A 15,629-nucleotide genomic window follows, 5' to 3' on the forward strand; every position below is an offset into this window, starting at 1 on the left:
TGACGTCCCGCCCGGGCGGTGATTTCCAGACTGAGAAAACGTTGTAGCTGGGTCAAAATACACACCCGCAGAGAGAAAACGGAAGTAACATGTTTTTGATGAAGATTCATACTTTTGTACCATACTCCCTCCGTGTGGTAGGTCTTTCTAAAGTGATAGCACTTCCTAGATGTAATCTGTGATTCTGTGATTGAGGGCATGTGCCTTAGATGTCCTGGAACAGGTCTTTGTTTGCAAGGGAGCAAGAGCTGGCCTGTTTGTTATTAATTATTCCAAGGCCAACGGCTGATAAAGAGGAATCTGATAAGGAAGGACTCCCACAGCGTCCCTGGGAGGCTGTTCCGAGCCGCTGTCCACTCCCCTGCCCTTAGCCCCCTGGCCATTTTCCAGGGGTCCCTACCTGCTTCTCTCTTCTGGAGCCTGCAGAGTCACCAGACAGTAGTTTGAGTGAGCCTGGTGGCCAGAAAGTGAAGGGTGTTCTGAGTCAGGGACCAGTGAGGTGTGTGGCTGGACACCAGTCGTCTGGACGGTGAAGAGCCACTGAGTCTTGGAGGAAGGCGACATCCGTTGGGGTGAAGGAGAGAGAGTGGTGTCCTGGCTTCTAAGTGCTGCCACAACTCCCTTGGTGAACCTGGACCATTGTCCCCCAAGCTGGGCCTCCATGTTAGAATCAGATTTCTGCAGTGACCGTTCGGCTTTAATACTTTGGATTCTAACATCTCATCTGACCTTAACCATCACCCTGTGAAGGATGCATGCAGGATCGTAGCTATTTTATGGCGAGGAAGCCGAGAAAGACCCCGTGAGAAACAGTGCCTTGCCCACCCCCACGCAGCCACTAGGAGCAAAGCCTGCTAGCCCCAGCACCCGATGTTCAGCTTCGTTTTCTGGAGACTGGCCTCGGGCTGGGCAAGCTCAGCACAGCGAGAGACTTTCTGCCGCGGGTCCAGGAAGCAGGCGCTGCAGGGGACGGAAGGGTAGGCGCCCACAGTGGGGTGAGGCCGTGCAGCTGGGCGGAGGCGCGCGAAGCCAGCGCACGGAGAAGGGGGTGTGCTGGGGGGCGGGCGGGGCCGGAGGAGCGGACGCCCTAAGGAAGGAAAAAGGGAGCCAAGTGCGGGTCGGTAAGCAAAGCTGAGTGGGCTCGGGGCGGTGTTGGGCAGGGGCTGCACACGCAAGGGCCATCGGAACGAAGGGTGCAGGGCGGCGCACCCTCCAGCACAGGTCAGGGCGCGGTGTCCCACAAGCCGACCCACGCCCCTCGGAGCCTTCGGGAGAGACAGGTAAAGCGCACCCGCAGGGCTGGGAAGGCTGAGCGGGCGCCGGGAGTAGAAGTGAGGTATCTTCTCCTCTCTTGAGACCACGGAGCCGGAGGAGGGGTCGGCTCAGAAACGAGGCTGATCCGCCCCAGGACGGCGCAGCGGGGTTCCCGGGCGCATGTGGGAGTGCGGAGCCGGGCTCCTGGCCCTCCCCGCCGAGAAACCGGGGGGACCTGTGGAGGGCGGCACGAAAGCTTCTTCCACATCCACGGATGTGCAGGCGAACACCTGCGGGTCAGCCCCGAGTGCCCACGCGGAGATGGCACTCCGGGACCCAGAGTGGCCTTCTTGCTTGGCCGGAGCCGCTTGCTCTGCAAGAGGTGACGTGCCTAATGGCTACTCCCTATATGCACCCCAGTCCTGGGAAATGCCTGGGGACTCCCCAAAGCTCTTCTGCTGCTAATAACGTAGGTCTAGGCTGGGAGTCGGGAGCCAAGTTGTAGTTCTGTGCCCCTCGCCCACCTGCTCTATGCCTTGTGCTTTCCTTTCCTGGATCCCCACCCGTAAAACGGACCTCGGGGTCAGGCTGCCCGTGCGCTCCATGTGACATGAGGGGAGAGGGGTCTGGACCTAGGAGTCTCTTTTCTAGAAGGTAGATGATGAGTTCAGACCCTGTGTGATGGCCCATGGAGCGTATCTCCTTCTCACAACCTATTCTCTACCAATTTTTTAAAAATATATGTTATTGATTTTTTACAGAGAGGAAGGGAGAGGGATAGAGAGTTAAAAACATCGATGAGAGACATACATCGATCAGCTGCCTCCTGCACACTCCTTACTGGGGATGTGCCCGCAACCAAGGTACATGCCCTTGACCGGAATCGAACCTGGGACCCTTGAGTCCGCAGGCTGACGCTCTAACCACTGAGCAAACCGGCTAGGGCCCACACCAATGTGGAAACTGAGAATTTTTATATGTGGGGTGATGACTTGCCCAGGGTCACACCAGGGAAGAGAAAGAACCCAAGTCTCCTCACTCCTAGGCCAGGGCTTTCTCCACTTCACCTACACAGGTGCCTTGTAAATGTGTAAGCTCCTCCCGGCTCTGTCTCCAAATGGAAGAGACCTGATGCTGGCACCATGGAAACTGCTTGTGCATTTGCTTGACTCCTTGAGATAATAACCAGCAGCCTTCTTCATCCTCACTCACTCCACACTTCTCAGAACACATTTCTCTCCACACTGAATGGGTAGATGCTCACAATACCCCCTAAGAGTTAGGCAACACAAGAAACCCCATCTTACCGATGGGGACACTGAGGCCCAGAGTGGAGACGTGACCTAACCAGGACACATGGCTAGACACATTGGCAAATAGGAGCAGGTCTTTTGATTCCCACTCTAGTGTGTTCTCCATCAATGACAGGACTATAGAATGGTGCCCCTAAATGGAAAGAGACTACAGGACTGCTCAGAGAGGATGAAAAGCAAGCAAGGCTTCTGAAGAATCAAGAGGAATAACATGAACCTCTGGGCTCATAGAGGACATAGGGATGGCTGTTCTTGGTAATATTGGGGTAGCTGGGTGGGTAAAGAAACAATGTGACCAACTGCCCAATAATTATCTCTCATGTTTAAATAATACTTTGCAATTTCTAAAACACTTTCCCCACTAATGCCTCCCCGAGTTCCCATGTGAGGTAATCAGGGGTAATTATCCCCATCTCTTAGATGAGTTTCAGAGAACATAAGTGCAGTGATCAAGGTCACTTAGCCGAGCATGAAGCCAAGATTAGGACCATGAAAGGAACACTTGAAAGGCAAGATCACCGGCTGAGTGACTGGGAGTTGCATGAGTGCAGTGGGTGGGTGTGTATGGCTACGCCCCGGGTAGGTACACAGGAAAGAGGGTTACAAAGCCACACCGGTGTTTTGGGGCCAAGAATGTTTGCCCTTTGGATTGAATGGGGTTCAGGTCAGGGAATGTCTGGGTTTCAAAGCCCTGACTCACTTCCCCACTGGACTGAGATGGTTTCTTTCCTTTGAGTTTCCCCTTTTCCAGACCAAAAGGAGCCTGTTTTGGCCTGCCCTTGAAGTTGTTTCTTAAGTAATGTAAGCTGTTGGGTGTACTGGAGAGGGATGGTCTAATAAGAAAAGGCATTGATTAATTTATTCTTCAATGCCTGCTATGTGCCCAGGCCCAGGGAATAAAGAAATGTATAACAGCCCTGGCCCCTGTGGCTTAGTTGGTTGGAGCATCCACCGAAAGGTGGCAGTTTGATTCTCTGTCAGGCACATACCCGGGTTGTGGGTTTGATCCCTGGGCGGGATGCATGTAGGAAGCAGCTGGTCTATGTTTCTCTCTCACATCAATCTCTCCCTCCCTCCCTTCCTCTCTCTAAAGTCAATAAAAATTTAAAATTAAAAAAAGAAGAAATACATGACAGGCACCTGTCCTCATGCCACACAATGAATAGATAGATTCTATTTAGATACTCAGACATATAATTTCAGTAGAGCATAATGCTCTAATAGGGTTTTATGCACAACACTTCAGGAATGAACAAGACGGAGTGAATAACCAGCTGAGAGCAGGAAGGGGTGTCTCAGCAGAGAGTCTACAGGGATGACATTGGAGCTGTGTCTTAAAGGATATCAGAGTTCACCATGCAGATAAAAAGAGGAAGGGCATTCCTGCCTACGAAAACGGCATGAGCACAGGAGACAGGTGCAAGTGCAAGGCATGTTTTGAGAATGGCCCGTAGCTCAGTACCATGGGCTACAGGACACTGGGGAAAGCTGTGGTCAGATGGGACTAGAGGCAGGGTCAAAGGAGCTTAAATGATAATTAGAGAAGATGAGACTGTTCTATAGGCAACAGAGAACTTAGAGTGGAAAGATTTGTGGACTGGATACCTGTTTCTGATCCCAGCTCTACCCCTCCCAGGTTATGAGACATTAAGCAAGTGATTTCCTCTCTGGGGAGCCCTCTTCACTGTGTTTGAATGAGGGGGTTGCACCAATGACATGATTTTTAAGATCCCTTCTTGTTCAGATTTTATTCCTGCTTCTCCTTCCAACTATATGAAAAGATCCATTCCTGCAACTCTTCTCTCGTCCTTCGGCTCCCTAATCCGTGGTGGTGACAAGATCTCCAGAAGGATCAGTAGCAAAACTGTGCATCCCAGGAGTTGTCTCTGTATTCCCTACATGCTTTATGTGACTCCCCCCACTCTGCCTCTACCACATTTTCAGGCACTTAAGACACTCATTTTTAAGAGTAGCTGAAACAGAGCAATGGGTTAACCTAAAAAACCAATGGTGGTGGTTCACTTTCCCCCAGAAAAATCTAAAAGAAAATGTCACTAAGATACCCACTTAATCCTTTAGATCACAGCTGTATGCCTCCACCTCCAAGTTAGAGGTCAGGTGAGTTCAAGCACAGAACATTTAGGGAGAAACTGTTAATGTGCAGGAAATAGTAGCAATAGTCTGTGTAGGAAGAGAGTGTGTCTGGCTTGTTCAGGGACCTGGAGTAGGACTGGAGCAGAAAGGGCCATGAGAGAGGAGACTCTAAAGGAAGGTGAACTCCTCCAAAACTTACCACCTTGCCCCCTTACTGGATCCTCAATTAAGATGGGCGGGAATCTGTAGTGCAGGAAAAAGCAGTAGTCATGGAGCTAGAGGAGGCGATGCCCAGAACACAAGGAGGCTGTGTTTGGTGTGATATGCAGCTGAGATGTCAAGGAATGCTGGCATTAGTCGTAAAAAGAGCACCAAACAGCATTCCATGGGTCACTTTACCTACTGAGCTTCAGTTTCCCCATCTACAAAATGCAGGGGTTGGCCTAGAACAGCCGTGGGCAAACTACGGCCCGCCGGCTGGATCCGGCCCGTTCGGCTGTTCGATCTGGCCCGCGGAGCCAAAAGAGCAGAGGGTTCTCTTGCTCTCCCCTCCGCTCCTTCACCAGCAGCAGTGTTAACATGTATTAGTTCACACAGACACTCCATCCATGCTTTTGTTCCGGCCCTCCGGTCCAGTTTAAGAACCCATTGTGGCCCTCGAGTCAAAAAGTTTGCCCACCCCTGGCCTAGAATCATGCTGAGTGATCTTTCGGTTGTTGTTGTTAATCCTCACCTAAGGATTTCCCCCCTTTGATTTTTTTATTTTATTTATTTTATATGTTTATTGATTTCATAGATGAAGGGAGAGGGAGAGATAGAAATATCAATGATGAGAGAGAATCATTGATTGGCTGCCTCCTGCACACCCCCTACTGGGGATCAAGCCCACAACCGGAGCATATGCCCTTGACCGGAATTGATGCTCTATCCATTGAGCCAAACCAGCTAGGGTCCCTCCCCTCTTTGGTTATTCTAGAGAGAATGGAAGGGAGGGAGGGAGGGAGGGAGAAATAGGGGAAGGGAGAAACATTGATGTGAGAGACACACATTGATTGGTTGCCCCCTGCATGTGCCCCAGAGATCAAACCTGCAATCCAAGTACATGCCCTTGATTGGAAATTGAACCCATGATCCTTGGATGTGTGGGCTGATGCTCTAACCACTGAGCAACACCAGCCAGGGGTAACTGATCTTTAAAATCTCTTTCAGCTTGGTCAGTTCCTTCCTAACTGGCCTATCTCCTGAATTTTAAGTTAAAGACTCTGCAGGGCAATAGCTTTATCTCCCTTGTCATTATGAACTTCATAATCAGTGACTATCTTGGAGCCAAGGAGCTCGGAAAGAGGAACAAAACTGCAAATGTTGCCAACTGCCAGATCCCCAACTTGGGACCCACAGGCAGGTCAAAAAGAACCAACCTGTTCCTTTATCAGCTCTCTGCCTCTCCTGACCCAAAAGGACAGGATGTCCTTACACCTAGACCCTCTCCCCCACCCCAATCCAGCACATAAAAATCAGTAACTGTGACTTCTTTTCTTTTCCCATCAGACTACAAGCATCCAGGTCCACACAGAGAAGTCTTCTCACTGAATCTCACCTCAAAGCCTACCCTAATCCTCTGTCCCCACTTTCTGCATAGACTCTGTCTCCTCCTCAGACTATATTACCCCGGCAGGTGAACTATTAAGAGGAAAAATGAATAAATCAAGCAATTTGGTTCTCAGTTTCTCTAGGCTGGAATAGTAAGTGTAACTCAGTCCCAGGGCTCAGAATTTTAACTTGTGAGGAACAAGTCTGCAGCCTTCTCTATCTTGTGATTGGAGAGGCTCTAGAAAGCCCCCAAAGTGCTTTTCCCACCAGCCAATCTGATCTCCCATAATTTCACAGCGTGGTTTTGGATATTAGTGCTGGCCGGAACTATAATAAAACCCCTTCAATTTATAGATGCAGACAGAAGCCGGGGGCCCAGAAAAGGGAAGTCACATGCCCAAAGTCACACACACAATAGCTGAGCCAAGACAGCTCCTTGGGTTTCCATTTCCTTCCCTGTAAAAGGACGGACGTTAGCCTGGATGGACTCTGACGGCCCTGCCAACCTCTGTCCCACAAAAATAAAACCACCACCATGTCTGTGGAGTGTCTGGTGCCATTCACTAAGTAATTTTCTTTAATTTTCACAATGAGCTCTGCTACAGGTAGTGCTGATGCTGTTACCATGTGTATACCCAGTATATCCAAATAGGCTGTTGTGACTATCCTTTGTTCCTATGTAAAATATCAACCCAACTGCCAACTGCCATTCTACCACTTATATCATTCCCTTGGCTCTCCGGCCCTTCCAGTCTTTCAGAGGCTCCTGCTAAGACACCAGTACCCTGGTCCCTGAGCAGGAGTTCACATGTTAAACTGAGGTTCCTCAGGAAGTCACCCAGCTGAAACATTGTGGGCCTGGAGTTGGGGGACAGCAATCAGAGGTCCCTTGGCCACTGTACAGTTCCTGTAACTGTAACCCCAGGCTGGCCTGGCCCAGCTGCTGCAGGAAGGGGAGGAGAAGATGGAGGGGGGTCAAAGCCCACAGCAAGGCTATTGCACAACCCTTGGGGCCCAGCCTGGGGCGAGCCACCCTGGTTCTGAAGGTTTTTCTTTGTTCGCTTCCTTCCTTTTCTGCCCCCTCTCCCGCTTTCCAGTTCTGGCCTCCCAACTCCCGAAGTGAATACTGAGACCGCAAATGTGTCCAGAGATATCCTAAAGAGGCTGAGGGGCTGAGGAGCCCTAGGGCACCCAGAAGGAGATTCCTGAAGCCAACGTGGACCCAGAGGAATTTGCCGGGTATTTGGTGAGTCTTCCAAAGGACCCTTATCACTGGGTTTTCTGCCTTAAATCTCGCCCTCAATTCAGTCCACAGAGCAGGCAGAGTGTCCTCTCCACGCACAGATCTGGTCCTTTTAAATACCGTTTCATGACTATTCCCCAACTACAGATAAAGTTCTAGCTCTGCAGATCCGGGTTGCCCTCCCTCTGTCCTGTCAGTTAAAAGCCCCCTGTAAGAATATCTAAGAAAGCTGGTAACAGTGACTGCCCTGGGCCACTAGAAACAGGGAGACTTCCCCTTCATTGTATGTCCTGTGAGTCCATATTTACTTCTCAAAAATGAAAAATCAACTTTCATTTACATGGAAAATCATGTTTACATCAAAATATGTTTATAAAATCTTCTTCACCATAATAAAAGTATATGCTCAAGCAAGCCTGGAAGGAGGCAAGGCAGGGATGATAATCTTTTTTTTTTTAATTGTGGTAATAAAAAAACCACATAACATAAAATTGATCATGTTAACTATCTTTTAAGAGTACAGCTCGGTAGTGTTAACTATATCACATTGTTGTGCAGTAGTTTTCTAGAACTTTTTCACCTTGCAAAACTGAAACTCTATACCCACTGACCATCTCCTTATGTTAATCTTTTTGATAGATGAGAAAACTAAAGCCCAAATGGGGTGAGAAATTTATTCCTCTCAAAGTGGGCTCCTCCGGGCCCTTATACTGCCTGTCTGTTGTCTCCCTGTAAAACTGGCTGAGGCCCCTTCCTCCCTCAACCCTTGCATTAGCCATTTCCTCCCCAAATGCCTCTCACATCCACATCAGCCCCTGCCCCCACCTTGCCATTCCCTAAGCCCCAGCTCAGGACTGAGTGTCTTCCAGCTGAACTATTTCAAGACCCTTGTTGTCACGGGGTTTTCTGTCGTAAATCTCGCCCTCAATTCAGTCCACATAGCAGCCAGAGTGTCCTCTCCAAGCACAGATCTGGTCCTTGTATCCCCTTTTTAAATACTGTTTCATGGCTCTCCCCCAACTACACATAAAGTTCTAGATCTGCAGTCTGGCACTCAAGACCCTCCATGATCTGATTCAACCAGTATCTCCGTCCCCCCTCCTATCGTAGCCCTCCATACATCTCACACTCTAACCGCCTAATGCTCCTTTCCATTCTTTTAAACATTTTATGTGCTTTCTGGTTGTCATGCTTTTGTTCATCTGTTTCCTTTTCTTGCCTTTTCTCTTTCCTAGAAACCCTTCGAGGTCCACTGGAATGCCTCCATCACTGTGAACACTTTCCAAGTCCTGATCAAAATTCATCTCTTCTTCCTTAAGCCCCAGTAGACGCTGGCTTGTCCCCTGTATTATAAAGAGCTGGCAATGTGCCCACAGTACAGGGACTGGATCTGAGCTTACCCAAGAGTAAGCCTTCATAAATGATGACTGGCTGAATCATTAGTTGAGCCATTAATTTCATTGTGCTGTTCCTGATTTCCATTGGCCTATATGAGAGGAAAAGGCACAGATTTGTTGCCTAATAAGGGGGGTAGATAAGAACTTATGCCTCCTGGGTTTTAACTCAGCGAGCCCTTGTTCTTTACCCTTCTCCATCCAGATAAGGTAGCCCAAGTGCTATATAGGATGGGGCTCCGGAGGCCTTGTAGGAAATGTGGACCGGTCCTGGACTGAATTATTCAGATTCTTCTCCCCCCGACCACACACACAGCTTCTGCATTCTTAGAGTTGTTCATGAATTTTATCATAGTTCATGAATTTTACCGTCATCTTTTCTGGAAAAGAGACCTTATGGTTAATAATCAAGTTCGTTAACTTTGGTTGGTTGACAGCTCTACCTAGATAAAGGAGGGCTTCAGAACCAGTCAGTAACTCTTCAGTGCTTGGACTATGGAGAAGTCCCTGACCTGGCCATCTTTACTCAAGACTATTGAGGAAAGGAGAACACCCAGCCAGTCTCAGGTTAGAGCACCAGGGAAGGAGAATTCCCAGGAAATCTCAGGATAGCCCCATAGATGTAGGGGAGACACAGCTCTGCTGACCAGGAGCATGTGGTTTGCTGATACCTTTATCAATAACCAGAGAACAGCCACACAACGCCTTATATGTAAGTGCTGGGCAAAGGGAAGGCTGTTCTGATAAAGCTTGTGGAGTATGGTTAAGGGGTGGGGAATACTCAGTGAAGGTTTCCAGAAGGAAGTGGGTGTAGAACCTTGTTTAAAGGGAATGACATCGTTTTTTAGAGACTAGGACAAAAGGCTGTCTTCGAATGGTTTTCTATATTATAGATTAAGGGTCTCCAGAAGAAGGAAAAGGAATATTTACCATCACCTATCATATGCCGGGTATGCAGTGACTATGTCAGAAGACAGGATAGTTGAGGTGCTGTGTCTTCTCTCTCTTGGGGGCAGGTAAAACCCCAAACCAGACTGAGTGCCCCTGTCGCTCCCCATCCTCCAGCCCAACCCTATTCTCTTCTCCAGTGCCTGCAGGGGTTATCAGCCTCTCCCTGCTTCCCCAGCCATTCCTTTCCAATAGAATTTCCTACAGAATCCTTCTCAGCAAAATCCTAACTAGGTAGGAATACCCAAAGTGCTTGGGACATAGGATGCTTGAGAGATCAAATGACCCAGCTTCTGGTTCTAGGTAAGGTGAAATCTAAGCCATCTCCAAACATCTCGGTGGTACCTGTGGAGTATAAAAAAGAACTGTGCTCAAGGAGAGTCCTGAGGAAAACTTCCAGTAATGCCACACAGTCCTGCCAAGAGCTGGCATGAGAGTCGAGAAACTCCAACTAGCCATCAAAAAGCAGGACTCGGTCTAAACTCTACCTCTGAATATTCTCTGGGATCATGGTCAAGCCACTTATTCTCTCTGTTTCTATGTATGTATGTATGTGTAACAGAGTTAGATCAAATAATCCCTAAATTTCTTCTAGCCTAAAGCTCAGTGACTTACAGAATAAAAATAAAAACAAAAAAAGACAGATGGGTTGCAATGGCCAAGGAAGGCTTTATTCCACAGGTACTTATTGAGCATCTATTGAGTGCTGTCATGAGGGCTTGTATATAGCAGTGAGTAAAACATAGTCCCTGCCTTCATGGAGCTTGCAGTGTAGTGGCGAAACAGACAAGTAAACAAATAGAATAAACGGTGATGTTGGGATTTTAGCTGGGGTCTGAAGGAGTGAGATCAGTCAAACTGCAGGTAATGGAAACCATCCTTCCTTTTTCTGTTGCCACCAGAGTGTCCTCCAATTCTTCCCCACCCGAATCCCTGTTGCGATGGAGACCGCCAATGGGACTGAGACCTGGTATCACAGTCTGCATGCTGTTCTGAAGGCTCTAAATGCCACTCTTCACAGCAACCTGCTCTGCCGGCCAGGGCCAGACAACCTGACTGAGGAGCGGCGGGCTAACCTTCCTGGCCGCGACGACAACTCCTACATGTACATTCTCTTCGTCATGTTCCTATTTGCTGCCACTGTGGGCAGTCTCATCCTGGGATACACCCGCTCCCGCAAAGTGGACAAGCGCAGTGATCCCTACCACGTGTACATCAAGAACCGTGTGACTGTGATCTGATGTGAGGAACCGGGGTGGCTGAAGATCAAGACAGCTGGGGAGCCGAAACCGGTTTGGCTCAGTGGATAGAGCATCGGCCTGCGGACTGAAGGGTCCCGGGTTCGATTCCGGTCAAGGGCATGTACCTGGGTTGCGGGCACATCCCCAGTGGGAGATGTGCAGGAGGCAGCTGATCGATGTTTCTCTCTCATCGATGTTTCTAACTTTCTATCTCTTTCCCTTCCTCTCTGTGAAAAATCAATAAAATATATTTTTAAAAAAAAAAAAAGACAGCTGGGGATTGTCTTCTGAGGCCTCCAGAACGCAGCCACGGATCACATCAGGCCTCTGTTCCTTTCTGTAAGATCAACAAGAAACGGTGCTAGGGGATGCCATCACTGGGCTGGGAGGAGAGGGGCCTTGTGGAACAGGACTTTTTTCCATCGAAGATAGACTTGATAGGCAGTGGGAACTATGGACAGTCATATAGAAGTAGCAAAAGATAATAACCAATGACTGGTCCTGTGGCTGGAGTATTGGGGGCTGGGAGTTTTGGACTTGAGGAAGGGGAAAAGGAAGTTGTAGCAGAGGGTAATAAAACAAGAAGATGTACTGAGGACACATTTTTGTGTGTGTTATCTTCAGTGACCATGAGAAGCAGCAATTATTATCCCATATTACAGATAGCACAATGTTACTTACTTATTTTTGTTCACATTTTATGTTTTTCAACCCATTTAACATTTGTGATTTTACCCCCCTGTGAGGGAAGCATGCTGTCCATTTGGGCCAGAGCAGTGCCATGAGTGGAAGTCAGAAACTCTGATCTCCTTGCCCAGTGCTTCTCAAAGCACTGTGCTACACAGGAGTGGTCAAAGCCTAAAAGTCAGTCACACAATTCTGGGGGCCCTCCTTAAAAAGAATTCAAAATTATCCTACTTATGCAATTATTACAAAAGTATATTACCACTAGAGGCCCAGTGCATGAAATTCGTGCACTCAAGGGGCGAGGGGCGGGGCAGGGGAGGGAGGGTCCCTCAGGTGGCCTGCGCCCTCTCGCAGTCCGGGAGCCCTTGGGCTGGGGGGGTGGGCCCGGGGGGGGGGGGGTGGTCCAACTGACATCCTTAGCGCTGCCACGGAGGCAGGAGAGGCTCCCGCCACTGCTGCTGCACTCGCCAGCCACAAGTCTGGCTTCTGGCTGAGCAGCGCTCCCCCTATGGGAGTGCACTGACCACCAGGGGGCAGCTCCTGCATTGAGCATCTGCCCCTGGTGATCAGTGCTCATCATAGTGACCGGTTCCACAGTTTGGTCGATATTCATATTAGCCTTTTACTATATAGGATGTTAAAACATTCCTAGGACCCCTCCTGAGACCTAAGAAGGAGCCATGCGTGCACAGGGCTCTGAATGTTAAGCCTCATTAGCTCCATGGTTCATGTGCCTCTCAGGCCATGTCACGGTGGTGCCCTTCCCAGCCACAACTCCAGCATTGCGGTTTCACTACCTCTAACGCAGCCTCTTCCATTTTGATTGAGTTATGTGAGAGATTTTCTGATACCCAGTTGAAATCTGCTTCTACAAGATTATTACCACACCTGGAAAGTTATCCTATTAAAAGAAGCAGGGTGTGCAAGGCCGATGCCTGGTTCAGTGGAAAGAGAACCAGCCCTGATTCTACCACTAATGTGATATGTGACACTGGCTGGACACTTCTCTCTCTGACCCTTTTTCCTCTTCAGCACTGAAGTGAAACTGTTAGACTTGCAAGTCTCTAAGAGCTTTACCAGTTCTGACATCCTAGGCTTCATGTACAGTAGATTGAACCATATAAAACTGCTGTGGTTCTGAGCCCAAAGCAGCCGAATATCAGCAGGTGAATACTTTACAAGCTACAAACCACAGGCTAGCACCTTCCACTGTTTGGTCTGATTCTATTTAAGAAATCTCCAGGGGGGCCTCCAAAAGGCCCTATTGAAACATACGTTTTCATGTATAGCAAAAACCTGAAAGACTATTTTGATATCAGTTTTCTTTGAGGAGAAGGATTATGGGTGATGCTCCCTTTAAAATTTTATGTACTATTTGTTTTATTTGACCATAAGTATGTTACTTCTATAATAAGGGAGAGGGGCTCCTTCTATTTTGAAAAAATAGAAATAAATGCCTATGTGTTTCTCTTTTTTATTGCTGACACTATTACAGATGTCCCTATTTTGCCCCCTTCCTCCCTCTCCACCCTTCACCACACCCTTCACCACACTGTTGTCTGTTTCCATGGGCTATGCATATGTGCATATATGTTAATGCCTATGTGTTTCTTGCATGGAGGATCACCGAACATGTTTGCTCCCACGAGCAATTATGTCCACTCCCTGAAAATCTGTGCTAAACCCATATGTGCTCAAGCCTTCCCTTACCTCTTCTTGAGGGAGAAGGTGGAGACCTACTGAAGATGTGGCATATGGGAAAATAACAGACTCAAAGTCTATAGCTGGATGGGACTTTAAAGACCACCCAGCCCCAAATCCCAATAAAATATGGAATGGCAGTCAAGTGTAAGAATGAATGGGCCTAACCGGTTTGGCTCAGTGGATATAGCATCGGCCTGCGGACTGAAAGGTCCCAGGTTCGATTCCGGTCAGGGGCATGTACCTGGGTTGTGGGCACATCCCCAGTAGGTGTGCAGGAGGCAGCTGATCGATGTTTCTCTCTCATCGATGTTTCTAACTCTCTATCCCTCTCCCTTCCTCTCTGTAAAAAATCAATAAAATATATTTTAAAAAAAAGAATGAATGGGCAGGTGATAGATGCTTACAGAGTTTTGAGAAATGAGATTGAGTAGATCTAGGAGTCAGAGAAAGGTAGAATTTGAACTAGGCTTTGAAAGATAGGGCAGAGTGAGTGAAGGGAACAAGACAAGGGAAGCTTAGAGACAGAAATGGGGCAAGGCCACCCCTGAAGAGAGAAGGCAGGCCCAGTATGGCTGCTCTGAATTTCAGTCCCCATCCAGGGAGGAGACTCCCCTTCACACAGCCTTTATACTCATAGGGCTTAATTAATAAAATAATACAAAGTCTTTTGTGTGCAAGTTGCAGAAACCCAATATATATTAGCATAATCACAAAGGAGGATTTATTAAGAGGAGTAGGGGGTCGTCACAAGTTCAAAGAAAGGCTGCAGACAGTAAGGCAATTCCAGGGATCTCCTGGCCTAAAACTACTTACTTGTCTGAATTCACAAAGTAGGGGCTCAGTATATCTCACACTCCCAGGGTGGGACTAAATAAAATTCTAGGAGTTTAAGGTGGTATAATGTGAACACTCTAATAGTCTATGACATAGTTAGTCCCCTCAGCCCTCCCACCCTCTATCCTACCCCAATTGTCTGGGAGTGCTATCCCACTCTTCCCTCAGCCCACAGGCTCTTTTGTCTGCACTGAGTCTGCCCTCTGCTGGCCAGATCCAGCATATCACTTTGAGCCCTCAAAGCCAAATTTCAGTAATTACTCATTCAACAGATACTTAATGAATGCCTACTATGTGCCAAGCTCTCATTTAGGCACACACGGGATACATAAGAAAAAAGATCAAAGAAACCTCCACCCAACAGATAAGAGCATTTTCTACATGTGAGGCAGTGGTCTTAACATTTTACACACATTAACTCGCTTACCTTTTAAAACCTTCATAACAACCCTATTTAGTCGATGCCTTACAATTACTTCAATAAAACCCACTTGTTCTTCATCTAGCCCCTTCAGTATCTCCAACCCAGTATCCACATGTTGGCACACCCAGCCCAGAGCGTGGATCTGAACAGTCCCCAGAAATGAATGGGAAGTGATTTTGGGGAAATGATGGCAGAGTATTGGCACCAGTAGACTGAAGTTGGAAGAAGAGATTGAGATAGGCATCTATTGAGGGAGCACTTTTCAGGGAGAACCTGCAAGGGAGAGAGTGAGGTAGAAAGGAAAGGGGAAAAGCCAAATAAGGTGTTGTCTCAGGTCATGACTACCACTGGCCTGATCGACAGGGAGCTGTTAGACATGGCTGGGGCATAAACCACATGACAGGATTACACCCCCTTGAGTTAAGGGGGCAGGCCTTTGATGCCCCCATATCAGTCAGTCATTGGTTGAGGCCCATCCATGTAGGGAGCAAGGACAAGTGGAGGGTTGTGAGGAGGTTCCATCAGCTGAGGGCAGTTTTCTGGAGAAGGGTGGAACCTGTGAGCTAGTGCAGGCTAGAGTAGTGGGAGAAAGCTAAGCAAGGAAGTTGTCTTGACTGGAGATTAACAACAGCCTGGTTCTTCAGGAAGATTATAAAGCTCTATTTCCATCACAGAATTGGCTCCATCTTTTGTGACTATCTTCTTCTACCCCATGGCAGTCAACATTGGCTGCTGGCCGCCAGGGGAAGCAATTAACCTCCTAGGAGGCTCACATTTGGCTGAGGCCAAGTCTTTGGAGAAGGGGCATCTCTGGGCTGATGGCAACCAAAACAGCAGCTGGGGAAATGGGTCTGCGTGGGGCTCTGTCAGCATGTACTACATCTGTGATTTGGGGGAAGTGAG

At 48.3% G+C, this 15,629-nt stretch overlaps 1 protein-coding gene across 7 annotated transcripts; it reads left to right on the forward strand.

The window, feature by feature from the left end:
• Positions 1 to 1,075: 1,075 nt before the first annotated feature.
• On the forward strand, positions 1,076 to 12,019 carry KCNE3 (potassium voltage-gated channel subfamily E regulatory subunit 3). Of its 7 annotated transcripts, XM_036324983.1 has the most exons (5): positions 1,129 to 1,280; positions 2,683 to 2,822; positions 6,210 to 6,403; positions 7,349 to 7,497; positions 10,739 to 11,229. In XM_036324983.1, the coding sequence occupies exon 5, from the start codon at positions 10,778 to 10,780 to the stop codon at positions 11,075 to 11,077; it is 300 nt and encodes a 99-aa protein (XP_036180876.1). In that variant the 5' UTR covers positions 1,129 to 1,280; positions 2,683 to 2,822; positions 6,210 to 6,403; positions 7,349 to 7,497; positions 10,739 to 10,777; the 3' UTR covers positions 11,078 to 11,229. The 7 variants fall into 7 exon arrangements, with proteins under 7 accessions (XP_036180879.1, XP_036180876.1, XP_036180878.1 ...); XM_036324985.1 differs by lacking the exons at positions 2,683 to 2,822; positions 6,210 to 6,403 and adding an exon at positions 11,344 to 12,019 and having other exon boundaries at positions 10,739 to 11,104; XM_036324987.1 differs by lacking the exon at positions 6,210 to 6,403.
• The last annotated feature ends 3,610 nt before the right edge of the window (positions 12,020 to 15,629 follow it).

The sequence above is a fragment of the Myotis myotis genome, unplaced genomic scaffold (assembly GCF_014108235.1).
Source record: "Myotis myotis isolate mMyoMyo1 unplaced genomic scaffold, mMyoMyo1.p scaffold_m19_p_10, whole genome shotgun sequence".
In the NCBI taxonomy this organism is placed as follows: domain Eukaryota; kingdom Metazoa; phylum Chordata; class Mammalia; order Chiroptera; family Vespertilionidae; genus Myotis; species Myotis myotis.

What these genes read in the sequence shown, in the direction of transcription:
- KCNE3 (XM_036324986.1), top strand. Translation starts at nt 10,778, where the DNA reads ATGGAGACCGCCAATGGGACTGAGACCTGGTATCACAGTCTGCATGCT.